Raw genomic sequence first — 20,492 nt, 5'->3', positions numbered from 1 at the left:
CCACCCAGGTGCCCCATGGCACTTTCCTTTTAATGATGGAGACCATCTTTCCCAGAAGCCGACCCCTCTCCAGATTTCCCTTATTCTCTCCTTGGCCAGAACTGCTGTCCCAAGGGAGGCTGGAAAAGCAAATGGGAAAATGTGACCATCTTTGATTAAACATAGTTCGTCCTTGAGGCTGAGGATGGGCCAACCTGGATATAAAACTGGGATTCTATTAGCAAGTAAGAAGGAGAGAATGACTTCGGGGTAGGTGGGTAATGAACCGCATGTGTCACACTGGGTTAGAGGACACATGCATTCAAAATTTAGAAACTGCTAAGTAGGCAGGCTTTGATAACAAGAAAAGGAGTATTGCAAAAATGTATTTGTAATTGCCAACTCTAGTGGAAAAAGGCAAGTTACAACTTAAAAGGAAAATTCCCTTCCTACCAACAGTGTAGGAGGGTGCCTGTTTCTCCACACCCTCGCCAGCATCTATAGTCTCTTGATTTGTTCACTTTAACCACTCTGACTGGCATGAGGTGGTATCTCAGTGTGGTTTTGATTTGTGATTCCCTGATGATGAGTGACACTGAGCATTGTTTCATGTGTCTGTTGGCCATCTGGATGTCTTCTTTGGAGAAGTGTCTGTTTATGTCTTTGCCCATTTCTTCACAGGATTATTCGTTTTTAGGGTGTGGAGTTCGGTGAGTTCCTTGTAGGTTTTGGATACTAGCCCTTTATCTGATATGTCATTTGCAACCATCTTTTCCCATTCTGCCGGTTGTCTATTAGTTTTCTTGATTGTTTCCTTTGCAGTGCAGAAGCTTTTTATCTTTTTTTTAAAAATTTTTTAATGCTTTTTATTTATTTTTGAGAGACAGCTGGAGCAGGGGAGGGTCAGAGAGAGAGGGAGACACAGAATCTGAAACAGGCTCCAGGCTCTGAGCTAGCTGTCAGCACAGAGCCCGATGCGGGGCTTGAACCCACGAACCGTGAGATCTGACCTGAGCCGAAGCCGGATGCTTAACCGACTGAGCCACCCAGGGGCCCCCAAAAGCTTTTTATCTTGATGAGGTCCCAATAGTTCATTTTTGCTCTTGACTCCCTTGCCTTTGGGGATGTGTCGAGTAGGAAATTGCTGTGGTTGAGGTCAAGGAGGCTGTTTCCTACTTTCTTCTCTAGGGTTTTGATGGTTTCCTGTCTCACATTGAGCTCCTTCATCCATTTTGAGTTTATTTTTGTGAATAGTGTAAGAAAGTGGTCTAGTTTCATTCTTCTGCATGTTGCTGTCCAGTTCTCCCAGCACCACCTGTTAAAGAGGCTGTCTTTTTTCCATTGGATATTCTTTCCTGCTTTGTCAAAGATTAATTGGCCGTACATTTGTGGGTCCAGTTTTGGGTTCTCTATTCTATTCCATTGGTCTATGTGTCTGTTTTTGTGCCAATAGCATACTGTCTTGATGATGATAGCTTTGTAGTAGAGGCTAAAGTCTGGGATTCTGATGCCTCTTGCTTTGGTTTTCTTCTTCAATATTACTTTGGTTATTCGGGGTCTTTTGTGGTTCCATATGAATTTTAGGATAGTTTGTTCTAGCTTTGAGAAGAATTCTAATGCAACTTTGATGGGGATTGCATGGAATGTGTAGATTGCTTTGGGTAATAATGACATTTTAACAATGTTTATTCTTCTGATCCATGAGCATGGACTGTTTTTCCATTTCTTTGTGTCTTCTTCAGTTTCTTTCATATGTTTTCTATAGTTTTCATTGTACACTGTTGGTGGGAATGTAAACTGGCACAGCCACTCTGGAAAACAGTGTGGAGGTTCCTCAAAAAACTATCCATAGAACTCCCTTATGACCCAGCAATAGCACTGCTGGGGATTTACTCAAAGGATACAGAAGTGCTGATGCATAGGGGCACATGTACCCCAATGTTCATAGCAGCACTGTCAGCAATAGCCAAATCATGGAAAGAGCCTAAATGTCCAGCAACTGATGAACAGATCCAAGAAGATGTAGTTTATATATACAATGGAGTACTACATGGCAATGAGAACAAATGAAATCTGGCCATTCATAGCAAAGTGGATGGACCTTGAGGGTGTCATGCTAAGTGAAATAAGTCAGGCAGAGAAGGACAGATACCATATGTTTGCACTCATAAGTGGGGAGAGGGAGGGAGGTAAACCATGAGAGACTCTTAAATACTGAGAACAAACTGAGGTCTGATGGGGGTGGGGAAGAAAGGAAGGGGGGTGATGATTATGGAGGAGGGCACTTGTGGGGAAGAGCACTGGGTGGTATATGGAAACCAACTTGACAATAAACTGTAAATAAAAAACAAATCAAAACAAAAACAAAAAAGAAAATCCCCATCACGGCTGTCTTTTTGTGCCCCCTTTCCCTCTATTTTCACACTGGCCTGTGACATTCTGGTTTCTGCTATGACCCAAGCACTCATCTCTCTGAGCAGATGTGTCCATGATTGCCTGATCTGAGCAAGAGTGGCCGGTTTGAGCCTGGCAGTGACCATCCCAGGGACACCCAGGGCTCCGGGCTCACAGAGCAGTGTACTAGGACCCACAGGGGTCAGTGTGACAAGTGGCTGAACGTTTTGGCAGGTTCCTCTTCCCTTGTTTTGCTTCTCATGATGTTGTTATTAAAAAAACCCAATATATTCACACTGTTTTTAAAAAATCAACATGGAGAAACTTTCAATGAAAAATAGCAGTCCTGGAATCTTAAAATACTGTAAAGTAGGATGACTTTCTGCCGGGATGGGGGTGGGAGTGGAAAGGAAGGTGCAAGCCACAGCACAGGCTGAGGACCAGGAGAGAGGTCCCTTCCAGATCTTCCCTTGTCATCTGGGGCAGCCCACCTTGTCCACGTGAGAACAACGACATGGTGTGGGGAGGGGAGGGAGGGAGAGAGAGAGTGAAGGCATGAACTTAAGGGGGAATTTGACCTTGGGGTTGTGTTGGAGGTCAAAGGCCAGATTCCGTGTCTCCCTCCACACCCCCCCCCCCCAAGGCCTCTTTCCCTACTGTTGTTGAAAGGACACAGGTCTGAACCAAACTGACTCCATGACAGGCTTTAAGTTTCCTCTCTGACCTTAAAGGCCTCGGTTTCAGTTTCCCTGAAACTATCAGGCAGTTAAACATTGCCCAAGGCGGGAGAGACCACCTTCGCAACACCCAATCAGAAAAGGCCAGCAAGCACCCTCCACATTCCTAAGGGTGAGGCCTAGAAATGGAAACCATAGATAGTTACCTGTTGTTTAATACTATACTAGCCAGTTACTCACCCCACGTGGGGGTCCTGGGCCCACTCTGTAACTGGTTATTTTCAAAGAAACACTAAATACTGTGATTGGGTCCCGCCAAAAGTAACGAACGCTCTAAACAAAATGTATGGTTAAAGTTGTTGCCAATGCTCTTATGTGATGATTGGATCACTGCACCTATGTCACAATTTCTTGTAACTCCCCCTTCCCAAACCCCTTAAAAACCCTGCTCAGCCCTTGTTCAGGGCTCTCAGCACAGATCCACTGCGCTGGTGAAGTCTGTGAGCCTGAGTTGAAGCCGTAATAAAACCGCCCTGTGCTTTTGCATGTGTGACTCGGTCTCCCTGGTGGTCGCTGGTAGTTGGGGATATTGCGATCGGGGCATAACATTGTACCCTAAACCAAAGAAGTCATCAGAACCTTCCTTTCCTCAGAGTTTAAGGCCTTTTCAGCCTCAGGCCTGGGCGATCAGGTCTCAGTGGACCCTGCTTCCATGGATGCCCTAAACTTGCCCCTTGAAATTGGCTTCTGATCAGACTGAAAAGCCACACACACACCCCTCCCCATCCTCAGCTTACAAGGGCACACCTTGAGGGGGTGAAACCTGAAACCTGTCCCCCAGACACTGGACAGGGTGGGACTCGGGTGTGTTGAGGAAGGAGGCCACTCCCGAAGGCAGCTGTAATAAGCAAGGGCGGTTACTCGACGCTGGTTGCCGACGCTGGTTGCCGATCGCAGCGCCCGCCCACTGAGCCATGACAGTTTACAGGGGGGCCTTGACCAGGCTCAGGGACCGGCCAGAGGGGCTCAACAACGCTGGGTTCCCTCAAGACTCCAGCCTTGAAAATGGCTCCCACAGTGGGGGTGGTGGGCGGAGCCTATGCTCCCTGGACAGGGTGGGGGGGAGGGGCACAGGGGAAGAGGAGGAACCTCCAACTGTCCAGGGTCAGCTTGCAGGTCAACTGGCAGTCATCGCGTGCTCTTCCTGACCTCCTCCAACACTTCCTTGCCGTGAGCAGGGAATTCTGGGGCTCTGATTTTTGCTAGTCCTCAAGTGTGAGTCGTCTGACCCGAGTCAGTGGGCCTTGCAGCTCCCGGCTTCTCCATCCCCTTCCTTGACCATCAGGCGGTGGAAACTCCTGGCCACACACCAGGTGCCACGTGTGACACCACGGGCCCTGCGTCCTCTTCCTGCCACTCTTCTGGATCTTACTCCCTGGGGGCATAATATCATTGGTAAGTGGGATGTGTGGGGTGAGAGGGGCAGGGGGCTCAACCTGTGCCCCTGCAAGGGAGTGCTCCTGAGGGCTACCTTCCTTTTCCTACCCAAGTGAAGCCCTCTTGCCAAGGGGACTGGTGCCTAGAAGGCCAGCTTCGCACAGATTCACAAGCATCAGAAAAGAATGAGGAAGCCCCCCCCCCCCCCCCCCCCCCCGAGTTCACAGCTACCCTCACTGAGCACTGACCACATCCCAGGCGCTGGTCTTGACATGCACACTCGTATTTCATCCTCACTGTGACCAGAAAACTGAGAAAGTCTAAATAACTTGCCCAAGGCCTCAGAGTGAGTGGCAGGGCTAGTCCGAACCTTGGTCTGTAGGAGTTCAACAATTTTGGTGTCCTACTTTCTCTCATATAAAATGGCGGTCGGCAAGTGGTTTGGGATCGAGTGTGACGGTGTGGGAAGTAAGGAAAAGAGAGACAGGCACGGGTAACTCTGCGTTCCACTCCGGCTGTAGGACCCCTAGGTCAGAGAGGGAGAGAGACGCAGTGGGGCAGAGATGGGGAGAGATATGGAGGAAAGGAGAGAGGGAAAGAGGGAGGTGGGAGCAGGGAGGGGAGGAAGGAGTGAGAGAGAAAATGAGAGGCAGTGAGGGAGAGAGGGAGAGACAGGGTGAAGGGGAGAGGGACTCAAGGAGGAGAAAGAGGGAGGTGGGAGAAGGAGGGGGAGGGAGTGAGAGAAAGAGAGAGACAGGGAGAGATGGTGAGCCGGAGAGACTGGGTGAAGGGGAGGGACACAGGGAGAGGGAGAAAGGGATGGAAGGAAGAGGAGGGAGTGAGAAGGAGAAAGAGAGAGGGAGGGAGAGGGATAGAGTGAAAGAGACTGGAAGAGAAAGGGAGGGAGAGGAGGAGGCAGAAGGAGAGAGAAAGGGGGAGAGGGGGAGAGAGTGAGAGAGAGAGATGACAGGGAGAGACCGGGAGAAAGAGGGAGAGGGAGAAGCAGGGAGGGAGGTGGAGGGAGAGAGAGAGGAACAGGGAGGGAGGGAGAGAAAGAGAAAGAGAAGGGGACAGACATGGGGTTCCGTGAGATTTGCAGTCCCTTCCAGCCCTGAGATTCTCTGTGGGGCTGAGCAGGTCCCGGGTGGGAGGAGCGTGGCCCTGGAAATCTGACCCATTCATACTCCCCCTTCCGTGCTTTCTCATGCATATTCTGGTCACCCTGCTATCTCGGTCTTACACAGCGATAGCAGCTCTTGAATCGTATTTTTTCCCAACAATGACTTGGATCCCGGCTTGAGCTTGAACCTGGACCCCAGTGCGCGCAGGAGAGGGAAATGAAATGCAGTTTGTGAGGGTTGGGGCAGAGCCCAGTCCCTGAAGATGGGGGTGCGTGTGTTCAGAGAGGGCTCAAGGCCGGCTTGGAGTGGTGGGGAGCTCAGATGCTCCTCTCCTCAGACCCTGCGCTCAGCTGCTTTGGGGGCCTGTGGGAACAACGCTGGCTGGGCCGTTTTGAGTGGAAAAAATTCTTGGCTAGGTGCCTTTGCTCTCAGAGCCACAAGAGGGCAGCAGAGGTCTAAGACATAGACCGTTTCCAGGCAAGAGACTTGCACCGAAATTCTAGAAGCTAGTGAAGGGAAAAAGTTCTTCCCAACTTCTTCCTGTCACTTTGAGAAAAACGTTACATAGCGGGCTCTATAATTAAAAAGTTTAAAAAAATGTTATTTATTTTTGAGACAGAGAGCTTCAGAGCATGAGCGGGGAGGAGCAGAGAGAGAGGGAGGCACGGAATGAGAGGCAGGCTCCAGGCTCTGAGCTGTCAGCACAGAGCCCAATGCGGGGCTTCAGCCCACAAATGTGAGATCAAGACCTGAGCTGAAGTCGGAGGCTTAACCGACTGAGCCACCCAGGCGCCCCCATATTGGGCTCTATAATGCAGATCCCTACTGAATTGCATTTAATCAATTAAGACTTAACATTAAGCCCTCCCTTTTCACGCCATGTGGAATGACCTTGCAGTTTTGGTAACATTTATCTTGGGAACATGATCACGTTGTAGGAGCGTTTCTTTTTTTTTTTTTATTTTTAGTTTTATATAGTTTATTTATTTTTGAGACAGAGAGAGACAGAGCATGAGTGGGGGGAGGGGCAGAAAGAGAGGAAGACACAGAATCTGAAGCAGGCTCCAGGCTCTAAGCTGTCAGCACAGAGCCTGACGCAGGGCTCGAACCCACAAACTGTGAGATCATGATCTGAGCCGAAGCTGGACGCTTAACCGACTGAGCCACCCAGGCACCCCGAGTGTTTCTTGTACAGAGTTACAGGGCAAGTTCTTTGTGGAGCTTAAGGTCAGGAGAAAGTTTCCCTCTGGCCATGAGCCATTCTGAGAATGGGCAGGGAGGTTACTTCATGGCATCGCCTCTGTTACTGGCCCCTGCGAGAAGGTGCTTTTCAGAGCCAATGTTTCTTTTTTGCCTCAGCTAATAGGAAGCCAAGAGCTAGCATTTTGCACTGAGATCCTGGGTTCGATTGTGGATTCTACTGCTGCTCATGTGCTCTGTGAAAAATGAACGAGGGCAGTCATGTTTTCACTTGACTCACCTTGCAGGATTGCTGAGTGGATATATAAAGAAAGCACTTGGCACAGAACCGACCCAAAAAGGCACGTTCAACAAATGTCAGCGATGGTTATTCGGTTTTTCTGAGAAAAGATGAATCTCTTCATGAAACCCTCTTTTATTATTCTCTTTGTTCCCTTTTACTCTTGGCATAATGATTGTCAGCTTTCTGTAATCTATGCCTGTTTGGAAGATGGAGGGGTGCATACAGATGAGAGGTTAGCATCAGTGGAATTCTTGGGCAGAAAGAAACATCTAGAGCAGCACTCTCCAATAGAATATAACGCAAGCCACAGAGGCAATTTCAAGTTTTCTAGTAGCCACTTAACATAGTAAAAAGTGTGGTGGTACCTCAAAAACTTAATCACGGGATTACTATACGACCCAGAGATTCCACTCAGCTGTATAACCAAGTGAATAGAAGACAGAGGTTCAAAGGAAAACTTGTTCAACAATGTTCATAGACAGGCTATTTGTAATAGCCGGAGGGTGGAAGCCCACCAGATTCCTAATCAAAGGATAAATGGATAAACAAAAAATGTCACCTATCCCTCTAGGGGAGTATTATTCAGCCATGAAAAGGGTTGAAGCACTGATCCAGGCTACAGTATGGATGAACCTTGGAAACCCTGTGCTAAGTGAAAAAACCAGACACAAAAGGCCACCTATGGTATGATTCCATTCAAATGGAAAAATCTAGAAGAGGCAGATCCACACAGACAGAAAGCAGGTGAGAGGTTGCCAGAGGCTGGTTTCAGAACAGTTACTTGAGTGGGTTTGTCCATGTGCAGATTCCCAAGTTTCAGCCCAGGTAGTTTGATTCAGTTGGTCAAAGGAGGGAGCAAGCCGAAAGAAACTGGTTGTTTGTCTATCAGTAGCTCCATTAAAAAAAAAAAAAACAACTTATCAGGGGATTCTAAAGGGTGGCTGGTGCGGGTTGGTAATCTCTGAATTAGAAATTCGTGAAAGTCCCTCCTGGCTCTGAGGATCTGTGAGCCTCACTCAGTAGGATTATGGGATAATGCATCTTTTTTTTGGGGGGGGGGGTTGTTTTTTCTCCCTCTCCTCTGCCCAGTCCTCCTCCTCCTTTTCCAGTTTGTTATTTTTTTGGGAAAAGATGTGTCATTACTGTTGAGATATTCAAACAACACAGAAAAGTCCAAAGAAAAGGATCTCTCACACAGAGTGACCGACTGCTCACTGGTGAACCTCCATCCATCCTTGCCCTTAGATATTCTTGTTGATATGGTAGCAAACGTGGGAAGGAAGTCTTTGTTCTGTAATAGGTTTTGTTACTCAATGGCGTGTCATAGTTAGGATTTTTCATAGTTAAAGTATTCGGTTTCTTTAAATATATATGATTTATTTTTATTTTTTAATGCTTTTTTAAAAATTTGTTTTTGAGAGACAGAGAGAGACAGTGCAAGCAGAGGAGGGTCAGAGAGAGAGGGAGACACAGAATCCAAACCAGGTTCCAGGCTCTGAGCTGTCAGCACAGAGCCCGACTCGGGGCTCGAACCCACAAACCGTGAGATCATGACCTGAGCTGAAGCCAGACGCTTAACCGGCTGAGCCACCCAGGGGCCCCTATGATTTTTTTTTTTTTTATCCTTAACAAGACCCTGGAACTCTGTAGGGGCTGCTTGCCGTGTTTCCCATGGCCTTTGCCATGCGGCTTCAGAGGTGTCTACTGTCCGTCTCACTTCAGGTAAACCACTAAGTGTATTTTGATGGCAAAGCCTCTATTTTTCTCAACACTTCTTGGGCTTCAGATAGATTGGTATGGATGTTTCCTGATATATGGGGATACTGATTTTAATTTTTGGTGCTCCATTTTATAGGTTATGTTTTTCCATTTTTAATATTTTTCCAGTTTTAACAGTTTTTTTTTTTTTGGTCTTTTGAATATAGGCTTCTTTTTCTACCATTCTCTCCCCCGAGGCTAGATGGTAACAATCGAGTCTCTTTTCTCTCCTTTGTTTTCTTCTGCCTTCTTAGCACTGAAACTCAAAACTAGTTTGCCTCAATACCCAACCAGTGGGCCAGACCACTGGGCTCCTAATAATGAACAATTTAAGGAAGTTGATGAAAAACTGACATTTAGACTGAAATTAAAATAGCTTATTTCTGGCTTTCTGATTTCAAGTTCTAGTGAGGTTCCTTAAAGCCATACTTTTCAAATCACTTTGCTGAAGCTTTACATGCATGCTTAGCACAGCAGCTGGGTGAGCCAACCCTTCCCTGGAATGGAGCCTTCATCTGACTAGGTAGTTGTGGATCAGGGTTCTTTGTTACCAGCCACAGAAAGATACTGGTTAACTCACGTGTTAGAAATAAGCCCAATGATGGGGCGCCTGGGTGGCTCAGTCAGTTAAGCATCTGACTTCAACTCAGGACATGATCTCATAGTTCATAGGTTTGAGGCCACAGCATAATCTCATGTCGGGCTCTGTGCTGACAGCTCAGAGCCTGGAGCCTGCTTTAGTTTCTGTGACTCCCTCTCACTATGTACCTCCCCTGCTCATGCTGTATCTCTCTTTCAAAAATAAATAAACATTAAAAAATTGAAATAAGCCAATGACCCTATCAAAGGAGGGATGCGGAGACTCAGAGCGAAGTGAAGGGAGGCTTTAATCAACATTCTTGCAAGAGCAGGTGTCTGATGGACAGGCACACTGGGGGCAGTTACAGCAGACAATTTATTTCCCAGCACGCAAGTCCCTCCCCTGGTTCCTCATTGGCTGAGTACTACAGAGGCTACAGCCTTACTGGGATGTTGCCTCAGCCTACATAAGGCAAAAAGTAGTCTGATTGGAAAAAGTATATATTCCCTGAGGTGATGCAGAGACTTTCAGTCTCTCCTCCCTTTGTTTCTTTGGTGCATGCTCATTGCAAAGCCTGTGAAAATAAGCTTGTGAAATGGAGAGGGGAAGAATAACCAGGAAGTGAAGTGTCTAAGGGTTTGGGACTCCATTGTGGGGGGGGGGAGTTCGTACATATTTCCGATAGATTGTAAACCTATTGTTAATTAGGCAGCACAGCTTTTATTTAGTATTTCTGAAAAGGAATCCTCTCCCTTCTCACATCAAGCAAACACAGGTGCTGAAAGGGTACTGGTGCTCACATGATCCATGGAAAGCTGGGGCACCATGGTTGGGAACTGCTGGCGCTGTGGAGGGTCAACAAGGAAGAAGCACAGGGTCTGAGCAGGAAGGCCATCTGGATTGGGTTGTGGTGGCACTGCTGTGACAGCGATGTTCACATTTTCTTAGATTCTCTGAGAGGGGAAGAATATGATTCCTAATTGAGGGTTTCTCAACCTTGGTTCTACTATCATTTTAGATTGGGTAATTCTGTGTTGTCACGGGGGACTGTCCTGTGTATTATATGATGTTTAGCAGCATCCCTGGCTTGGTTCAGCTTCCCACGCAGGCTGTGCACTATCAGTGCTGAGCCCGATGCGGGGCGCAAACTCACAAACTGTGAGATCATGACTTGCGCAGAAATCAAAAGTCTGATGCTCACCTGATTGAGCCACCCAAGTGCTCCCGAAACCTTCTATTTTTATTCATCACAGTTTGAATAAACCTAAACTTCTTTCCCTGACGTATAAAGTCATACAGGTGACCTGGGTCTGCTAACTTCTATATCTTCACTGTACCCCCAGCTCTATGGGAGCACATTCAATTCTTGGAATATGTTATGATTTATCCTGCCTAAGATATGCACATATAGTTCCCTCCGATGGGAACACTTGTCCCCCTTGTGCTTATTATGCCTCAGATGTCAGCTTAAATATCATTTATTTTAGAAAGTACTTGCTAAATCTATTGATAGGTTAAGTTCCTCTACTCCACCTGCTAATAACACCCTATGTCTTGTAGATAATGTATTACTGTTTATCATTAGGTACCTGTTGGTTATTGGATAAATGCCTGTCTCTTCTTTAGATTGTCAATTCCCATGAGAATAGGGTATGGCCCTCTCTGCTCACTACTTTTTCCCATTACTCATATGGTATGTGGTTTACAGTAGGTGCTCAGTGAATGTGTGGGATGAATGAGAAAGTAGGAGTGCATCATCCATGGAAGGAAGCTCCCAACTGAGAGTCGAGGTATAAAACATAAGTGAAACTGTGAAATAATAGGGGCATTTGTCAAGTCACCTCACATTTCAGACCTTCAGTTCCAGTATGTATGACAGATCAGAATTGGATTAGGTCACTTTCCTCTCTCAAAGTCCATGCTACTCATAAAAAGACTCGTGAAGTTGAGACGAAAGTATCGGAAACAGTAATAATATGGGACAGACATGGGAGACCTGACTATTTGGTTAAAATCTTAACCACAGGCAGTGTGTGTCTTAGATCAAGGGCCTGAGAAACAAAAATCGTGCTTGAGGATAATTATTCTGGCAACAGCAGATAGAACGAATGAGGTTTGGAAGCGGCCAGGTCAAGGATGGAACTAATAAGGAGAGCTTGGCAGGGTGGGACTGGCGTCAGGTCGCTGGATATGGAGCTCCATGTGGAGAGAGTGATCTGCCAGACCTAGTGAAGGCTAGACCGAGGGAGAGCTGGAGGTTTTCTCCTAATCTACTTACTCCCCTACAGGAGATGGAAAGGGACGGTTAGGTGGGGGAAGAGATCAGTGTCTTTGTGATGATCATTGGATCTCCCTTTCTTTCCATCTTCTCCCAGGTTCTGTTCTGCACCCAGATGTGAGGTGTGAGGGTGGAATGCTCTGAGTATCTCTCAAATGACGGGGAAACTTGTGCCACATTCCAAGATCTGCTGCACAAATTCCTTCTATTTGGAGCCTCTTGGAATCAGAAACCAAACCCTTCGAGTTTCTCTAGTGATCAGAGTTGACCTTGGGAAGAGACCAGACTCAGGACTGTAATCTTCTCATTCTGTCCTTGATGTGGACCCCAACTCCTTGTTTTATGTTGTCATCTGTGTCCCCCTTTTATCAGTGATCATCTCCTCAAAATATCTCACTTGAATTTAATGTGAAATTCATTTGGAATTCTCATGAGTTGATGTCCTGTATTATTCTTGGGTATGTAGTTCTGTAGGAAGGCCTGCAAATGTCATATGGCTTTGTGCCTTTTTTCTGATCTTTGTGGAGACTTGTGAATATCATCCTTCAGCACCATGGACAACACACACAAACTATCTAAGAGGCAGTTTTAGGACTGAGAAGGAAACTTGGACAATCACTCGAGTGTCCAGGAGAAATCTGAAAACCTGAGGCTACAGTAGACTTTGGATAATAATTGTCTTCAGGGAGTACTTTACTTAGAGTAATTCTGTGGAATACTAGACTACAGTTCTGAAAAGATTTTCAAAAAAATTACACTCGAGTCTAGTTTATGTGAAACTGTTTCACAAGAGTCAGAGGGTGGAAAATCTTCAGAATCCATGAATGTGCACCAGATAGGTCACACCCATGAGGCCATGTCTAGAAAGAAGTTTTTCTATGGATTCTGAATGGTCTGAGTTACTAGACTTTGGCTCAATACCCAGAAGCTACGTTTTCCAGTTGTCCCTTTTTTACACAGGAGCAGTTCCTGGGTGAAGGGCTAGGGTGACTGACATCTTTAACCTATGCTTTCTGCCAATCCCCACGATGTCTCCAAGGCTGTGCCCCAAGTCCAGAGGCAAGGGTTGTCATTGTTGGGACTGGCTTTGCATGCTCATATATGGATTTACCCTGGGCTACAGTGCCCCTCCTCCCCCTGTTTATGATCCTTAGAATATTGGCCTAGGCTGCTCATATCACTGGACTCCTTTGTGAGGCTGGGTCCTTGATGAGACTGTGAGAGCTGTCAGGGCAAAGGGGAATGACCCTCCATACTCTGATTATAGAATTCAGCTTGGTTCAAGATTTGCAGCTTCCAAGTGTTAAGTCATGATTTCTATTTTGCTGGCACATGGGGCACTGGAGCTATTTCCCTTGAATATGAGCTTTGTTGAGGGTTGAATGTTCATTGATGGGGGCAGACGAAATAATTTAATGATGATTATTTTAGTGCCACTTATGTGGAAATCCACTGGTCAGTGACAACATACAGAATATCCCTGGAGATATTAACAATAATTGTCTTTATATAGATGAACTCATTACATGGGTAGGTTGGTATCTTCAGAGAGGTCATCAGTAATTTACATTGGAATAATCTAGGATGGGAGAGATGAATGAATTTAGGCCAGGGCTGACATACAGGAAGTTTTCAGTTAAAATTTTATCTAGCATGAAAGGCAAAACTGGGCAAGGAAATGAGCAAGAATTCTGAATTCAAAATCTTCCAGGAATAGTCCAATTAATTTTTTTCAGAATTATTTTGGCAAACTTTTCCATAAGGAATATTCCTTTTTCCTTGTTTTTCCTTCTGTCATGTTTCTCCACCGACTTTGTCTCTGTTAATAAATAAATGTAGTGATTATTAGCGCCTTTGGTAGAATCAATGGGTCCTTTACACCTCAGCAGAACTTGGGAGCTGTTTTTAATTCCTATACCATCCTGATCCATAATGCATCCACAAAATGTTAGTGAGCCAATATAGTACTCTACTCTGAGGACATCCAAATTAATAAAGTAAGGTCTCTGCTCTTGAGTCTAAGGCTCTTTTGTAGCCATTAACTATAGATACTGAACTACTCTGCCTATTCTCACTACTTCCCTTTTTAACTGTGCAAAAATAGGGGTTGGATAGGGTCTTAAAGACCTGAAGCGATCATGGTAGCAGTGAATTGTTGGGTGGAGAACTTGGGTGTCTGTCTCCACGTCTTTTTGAATGAACCTGGGAAGTTCTTAGCCTCTCTGGGCTTTGATTTTCACAATTTCAAAAGAGTTTTGTTGGACTAAATGACCTGAGACCTTGAAATTTGTGCCTGTGACTGATCATCCCCAGCCCAGGTATAATCTCGTCCCATTGCTCAATTTCCCCTGGCCTCTTAGTTGCTTTTTCCTGAAAAATCAGTTTCTAGTATCATTGAGGGGTGGGGTGAGGAGCTGAGAGACTTACCTTTCAGGAATACAAAAATTTTCACAGACATATTTATGTTTAAAGTTGTTTCTGTTGCCTCCACAGCCAGAGAAGACGAAGGGCTCACACAAAAACGTCAAGGTGTTGTAGTAGAATCTGGTGTGAAATGACTTACAGGTGCCGAATACCGGAGGATAGTTGCAGATTTCTGGGCATAAGAATCCCAGAGTCAGGTTTTCTTTTCTTTTTATCTCTTTTTAAATGTTTTAATGTTTATTTATCTTTGAGGGGGAGGGGCAGAGAGAGATAGAGACACAGAATCCAAAGCAGCCTCCAGCTCCAAGCTATCAGCACAGAGCCCTAAATGGGGCTCGAATTTGTGAACTATGAGATCATGACCTGAGCCAAAGTCCAATGCTTAACCAACTGAGCCACACGGGCACCCCAGGTTTTCTACTGCCAACTGGACATTCTTTTCCTCATGGACTCAGATGATTGATGGTCATCAGCCCATGTGAATCTACCTGATGCTTTTTCATTGGGAGAGTTCCTTCAGCATAAATATTACTGTATATTTGATATGGGGCAATGATTCTAGCCTATGCCCTGGGTCAGTGACTCAGATAATTGGAAGACAATAAGGTAGCTCAACTACCATAGAGCAGAAAGCAAGAAAGATCTGAGGCTTCTGTCCTCTATCACAGAATTTCATATTAAATATATCCCATTTCCTGATTCTCCACAGGCTTTCCCATGGCATTGGAAATAAACATGTCTTCTGCTCCCCCAAGGCCATAGGTCAGAGCCCTTATTTTACTTTTACAGAGTCTCTGCAAACACAAGCTAAAAAGGCCTTTGTCAGTCTACATCTACTCCTGAAGGATAGGCTTAAAATGCTTAATTTGCAAAAGATCTTCCTTTCCTCCACCAGTATCTGTGTCCTCTCCCATCTAAGTCCCCTCTTTTACCTACTATGCAGACTCACCTGGCCTCACTGACACCATGGAGGTGGGTGGTCAGAGCAGGAACATTGATGGCCATGTTGGAGACAAAGAATGAGTTAATGTCAATCTTCCGAAGTCCAACTACAGCCCTCACCTGCAACTTGGAATTTGCCTTAGTTACTCATGAATACGTGAGTATTCTACACGTGTTCATCATGATAAGTAGATGTGTGTGCCTTAAGTGTGTGAATGGTGGCCTTTGCTTTTCTGGATCTGTGGAGTGCAGAGTTGTCCTGTATATATGCATTAAGTAGAATTAAAATCCATCTAATATGCACACACACACCAATAATGAGGTTTTCTGGGCACTCCTTACATTAATCCAATTTTCATAATCCCCCTCCTCTTCCACTAAAATCCCTTGGAAACAACCTGATTTTATTTTCTGTCTTCCTCCTTTTCCAATTCATAAACAGAAGTGAATGAAACTTCTGGAACTAGATGCTCTCGGGCCATATGGTGTAGGATAAAAGCAGGACTTAATTCTTGCTTATCACCTAGGCTGCCTAGACTGTCTTCACCTTTACAGGGTCCTCCTGGGATGTCCTTCCTGTTTTGCCTTACCTCCAAGATGTCCACTTTCACACAATTGTTTTCTGAGACGTATAGGAAATAGGACGCCTGAAAGTGTCTGCAGGGGCATGGACAAGATGAGGAGATACAGAGAAAAGAGGATCCGTTCAGGCTTCATGGTGTTGTAGATAGCAGATAGGAGAGTCCAGGACTGGGCTGAAATTATATCTTGGGGGTGGAGCTGCTTCTCTTGGGAGGAGTTGAACCCATCTCTCTGATTTCATCTTCCCAGGGCCCAAGACTGGGCAGGGTTCTGGTGCATTCAGAATCAGCCTAGTGAGCAGAACACTAAGTGCTTGGGTACCCAACCATGCAGCGTCCAAGGCCATAGTTTGTCACAGCTCCACAGGGAGCCTCAGTGCCCCTACTCTCTTCCTCATATCTAGGGTTCAGGGCACCAGCATTTCTATAATGAACAGTTGTAAATAAATTATCAGTGCTTTAATATATGAATGTAAAAATTTGAAAGTAAGTTAATGTAGGCTTGAACCTAAGAAAATGGAACAAAAACAGCAAAAGAAATGTAAAGAAATTGACAGGATATTGATGAAGATAGTAGCTGAAATTAATGAGTAGTTGAGAAAAGGCAAAAAAATTGTCAAATAAAATTAAAAACTTGTACTTTAAAAGCATCATTAAAATAGACAAAACTTTGGGAAGAATGACCAAGAAAGGCAGAGAAGAAATAAATGTTTTCAATAATAGGAATGTGAAAAGGATAGAACTCAAACATGGGGGAGATGAAAAGTTTACTGGAAATAGTTTGCATATTTTTATGGTTAAAAGCATAAAAATCTCCATGAGATGAAATTACTCAAGCTGACTCAATATACAGCAAAATGCCCAAATTCATTAATAAACATGCATGAAATTGAAGTATGCTGACTTTATAGGTGAGATGGTTACACTGGGTTCTACCAAACACTGGTGGACAATTTTCTGTCTTTTAAACTGTTCTCGTAAAAATATTAAAAAATTATAGAATACAGGGGTGCCTGGGTGGTTCAGTCGGTTAAGCGTCCGCTTCAGCTCAGGTCATGATCTCACGTTTCATGGGTTTGAGCCCCGCGTCGGGCTCTGTGCTGACAGCTAGCTCAGAGCCTGGAGCCTCGCTTCAGATTCTGTGTCTCCCTCTCTCTCTCCTCCCCTGCTCATGCTGTCTCTCTCTGTCTCTCAAAAATAAAAAATAAAAAACATAAAAAAATGTAAAAATTATAGAAAACAAAATGGAACAGATCTTTCTGAACTTAATATGTCCCGATAAACCCATTGTAAGTCAAAGATACCATAAATCGAACATTTAGTACATCTAACCTACCAAACATCATAGCTTAGCTTAACCAACCTTAAATGTACTCAGAACACTTACGTTAGCTTACAGTTGGGCAAAATCATCTAAATTAAAGCCTTTTTTATTTTTTTATTTTTTTTTTATTCTTTTTTTATTCTTTTTTTTTTTAAATATTTTATTGTCAAATTGTTTTCCATACAACGCCCAGTGCTCTTCCCCTCAAGTGCCCTCCACCATCAAGTGTTCAGGACGTCTGAGTGGCTCAGTCGGTTAAGTGGCCGGCTTTGGCTCAGGTCATGATCTCATGGTTTGTGGGTTTGAGTCCCGCATTGGGCTCTGTGCTGACAGCTCAGAGCCTGGAGCCTGCTTTGGATTCTGTGTCTCCCTCTCTCGCTGACCCTCCCCTGCTCATGCTCTCTCTCTCTGTCTCTCAAAAATAATTAAAGACATAAAATTTTTTAAAATAATAAAATGTTTAATATCTCACAGTTTTTTGAATGCTGTACTGAAAGTGGAAAGACGAATGGTTGTATGGGTGCACAGTAGTTGCAAATGTGTGGGTTATTGATCAGGGGACCGCGGTGGCCAACAGGGAGTGGGCTTGTGGCTGCAGCCTAGAATCACAAGAGAGCCATGCAACATATATGGTTAGTGCTGCAGGAGAAAGATCAAAATTCAAAATCTGTCTTCTACTGAACGTGCATTGGTATTGCACCATTGTAAAGTCGGAAGATCGTAAAATTGAACCATTGGGAGTAGGGGACTATCTATATCTATCCCATCATTTTCCTTATTGAATTAAAGAAAGCGAAGAGTTACTCCTCTCCTCAGTCCTTCCACCCAATCTCCAGTTTTCCCTGTATGCTTAGAAGCCTATCTCTAAGGAACAAACCTAACCAAAGATGTAAAAGATTTGTAGAGTGTATTATGCTTAATCAAGTAAGTCAGAGAAAGATAAATATCACATGATTTCATTCATATGTGGAATTTAAGAAACACAACAGGGGTGCCTGGGTGGCTTATTGGTTGAGTGTCCGACTTGGCTCAGGTCATGATCTTGCGGCTCATGGGTTCAAGCCCTGTGTCGGGCTTTGTGCTGATGGCTCAGAGCCTGGATTCTGTATCACTTTCTGTCTCTGCCCCTTCCCCCACTTGTGCTTTGTGTCTGTCTCAAAAATAAATAAACATTAAGAAAAGGAAACAACAGATGAACATAGGGGGAAGGGAAGGAAAAATAAGAAAAACAGACAGGGAGGTAAACCATAAGAGATCTTTTTTATATTTTTAATTAAGTTTTTAAATTTATTTTTAAAATTTATATCCAAGTTAGTTAGCCTATAGTGCAACAATGATTTCAGGAGAAGATTCCTTAATGGTCCTTACCATTTAGCCCACCCCTCCTCCCACATCCTCTCTAGTAACCAACCCTCTGTTTGTTCTCCCTATTTAAGAGTCTCTTATGTTTTGTCCCCTCCCTGTTTTCATATTGTTTTTGCTTCCCTTCCCTATGTTCATCTGTTCTGTGTCTTAAAGTCCTCATATGAGTGAAGTCATATGATATTTATCTTTCTCTGACTGACTAATTTGGCTTAGCATAATACTCTCTAGTTCCATCCACGTAGTTGCAAATGGCAAGATTTCATTCTTTTTGATTGCCTCAGTAATATTCCACTGTATATATGTACCACATCTTCTTTATCCATTTATCCATTGATAGACATTTGGGCTCTTTCCATACTTTGGCTATTGTTGATAGCACTGCTATAGACATTGGGGTGCATGTCCCCCTTCGAAACAGCACACCTGTATCCTTTGGATAAATACCTAGTAGTGCAATTCCTGGGTCATGGGTAGCTCTATTTTTAATTTTTTGAGGAACCTCCACACTGTTTTCCATAGTGGCTGCACCAGTTTGCATTCCCACCAGCAGAGCAAAAGAGATCTTTCTCTGCATTCTCGCCAACATCTGTTGTTGCCTGAGTTGTTAATGTTAGCCATTCTGACAGGTGTGAGGTGGTATCTCATGTGGTTTGGGTTTGTATTGATGATGAATGCTGTTGAGCATTTATTCATGTGTCAGTTGGCCATCTGGATGTCTTCTTTGGAGAAGTGTCTATTCATGTCTTTTGCCCATTTCTTCACTGGATTATTTGTTTTTTGGGTGTTGAGTTTTGTAAGTTCTTTATAGATTTTGGATACTAACCCTTTATCTGATATGCCGTTTGCAAATATCTTCTCCCATTCTGTCGGTTGCCTTTCAGTTTTGCTGATTGTTTCCTTTGCTGTGCAGAAGTTTTTTATTTTCATGAGATCCCAACAGTTCATTTTTGCTTTTGTTTCCCTTGCCTCTGGAGACATGTTGAGTAAGAAGTTGCTGCAGTCAAGGTCAAAGAAGTTGTTGTTTGCTTTCTCCTCGAGGATTTTGATGCCTTCTTGTCTTATGTTTAGGTCTTTCATCCATTTTGAGTTTATTTTTGTATACAGTGTAAGAAAGTGGTCCAGGTTCATTGTTCTGCGTGTTGCTGTCCAGTGTCCCAGTACTGCTTGCTGAAGAGACTCTCTTTATTCCATTGGATATTCTTTCCTGCTTTGTCAAAGATTAGTTGGTCATACATTTGTGACTCCATTTCTGGGTTTTTGATTCTGTTCTGTTGATCTGAGTGTCTGTTTTTATGTCAATACAAACTGTCTTGATAGTTACAGCTTTGTAATACAGCTTGAAGTTGGAATTGTGAAGTTGTGGTTTTCTTTTTAAAGATTGTTTTGGCTATTTAGGATCTTTTCAGGTTCCATACAAACTTTAAGATTGTTCTAGCTCTGTGAAGAACGCTGGTGTCATTTTGATAGGTATTGCATTGAATATGTAGATTGCTTTGGGTAGTATTGACATTTTAACAATATTTGTTAAATGACATATTTTTCCATTTTTTGGGTCTTCTTCAATTTCTCTTATAAGCTTTTTATAGTTTTCAGTGTATAGATTTTTTTTTTTACTTCTTTAGCTAGATTTATTCCTAGGTATTTTATGATTTTTGGTGCAATTATAAATGCGATCAATTCCTTGATCTCTCTCTCTCTGTTGCTCCATTATTGGTGCATAGGAATGCAACTGATTTCTGTGCATTGGTTTTATATCCTGGGATTTTGCTGAATTCATGGATCAGTTCTAGCAGTTTTTTGGTGGAATCTTTTGGGTTTTCCATATAGAGGATCATGTCATATGTGAAGAGTGAAAGTTTGACCTCCTCCTGGCTGATTTGGATGTCTTTCATTTCTTTCTGTTGTCTGATTGCTGAGGCTAAGACTTCCAATACTCTGTCAAATAACAGTAGCAAGAGTGGACATCCCTGTTTTGTTCCTGACCAGCGAGGGAAAGCCCCCAGTTTTCCCCCATTGAGGATGATATTAGTGGTGGTTCTTTCATATATGGCTTTTATGATCTCAAAGTATAATACTTTTATCCCTACTTTCTTGAAGGTTTTTACCAAGAAAGAATGCTGTATTTTGTCAAATGCTTTCTCTGCATCTA

At 44.0% G+C, this 20,492-nt stretch overlaps 1 protein-coding gene across 1 annotated transcript; it reads right to left on the bottom strand.

The window, feature by feature from the left end:
- Positions 1–13,194: 13,194 nt before the first annotated feature.
- On the bottom strand, positions 13,195–15,827 carry LOC115275438 (kunitz-type serine protease inhibitor PPTI-like). The gene is made up of 4 exons (XM_029919204.1): positions 15,664–15,827; positions 15,081–15,089; positions 14,135–14,303; positions 13,195–13,526 (listed from the first exon to the last, which is right to left on the bottom strand). Exons 1-4 carry the CDS (start codon positions 15,788–15,790, stop codon positions 13,502–13,504), a joined length of 330 nt encoding a protein of 109 aa, XP_029775064.1. The 5' UTR covers positions 15,791–15,827; the 3' UTR covers positions 13,195–13,501.
- Between the last annotated feature and the right edge of the window lie 4,665 nt (positions 15,828–20,492).

Source organism: Suricata suricatta, chromosome 12 (assembly GCF_006229205.1).
Source record: "Suricata suricatta isolate VVHF042 chromosome 12, meerkat_22Aug2017_6uvM2_HiC, whole genome shotgun sequence".
Classification (NCBI taxonomy): domain Eukaryota; kingdom Metazoa; phylum Chordata; class Mammalia; order Carnivora; family Herpestidae; genus Suricata; species Suricata suricatta.
The sequence above is the reverse complement of the archived record's forward strand: the minus strand, read 5'-3'. Positions and strand labels throughout refer to the sequence as shown.

Bases quoted from the DNA above. Each gene is read 5' to 3' on its own strand.
- LOC115275438 (XM_029919204.1), bottom strand. From the start codon at position 15,790: ATGAAGCCTGAACGGATCCTCTTTTCTCTGTATCTCCTCATCTTGTCC. The intron at 13,527-14,134 runs GTAAGTCTCTCA...ATTTATTAACAG, and splicing joins AATTTTTGTATTCCTGAAAG to AGACAAAGTCGGTGGAGAAA.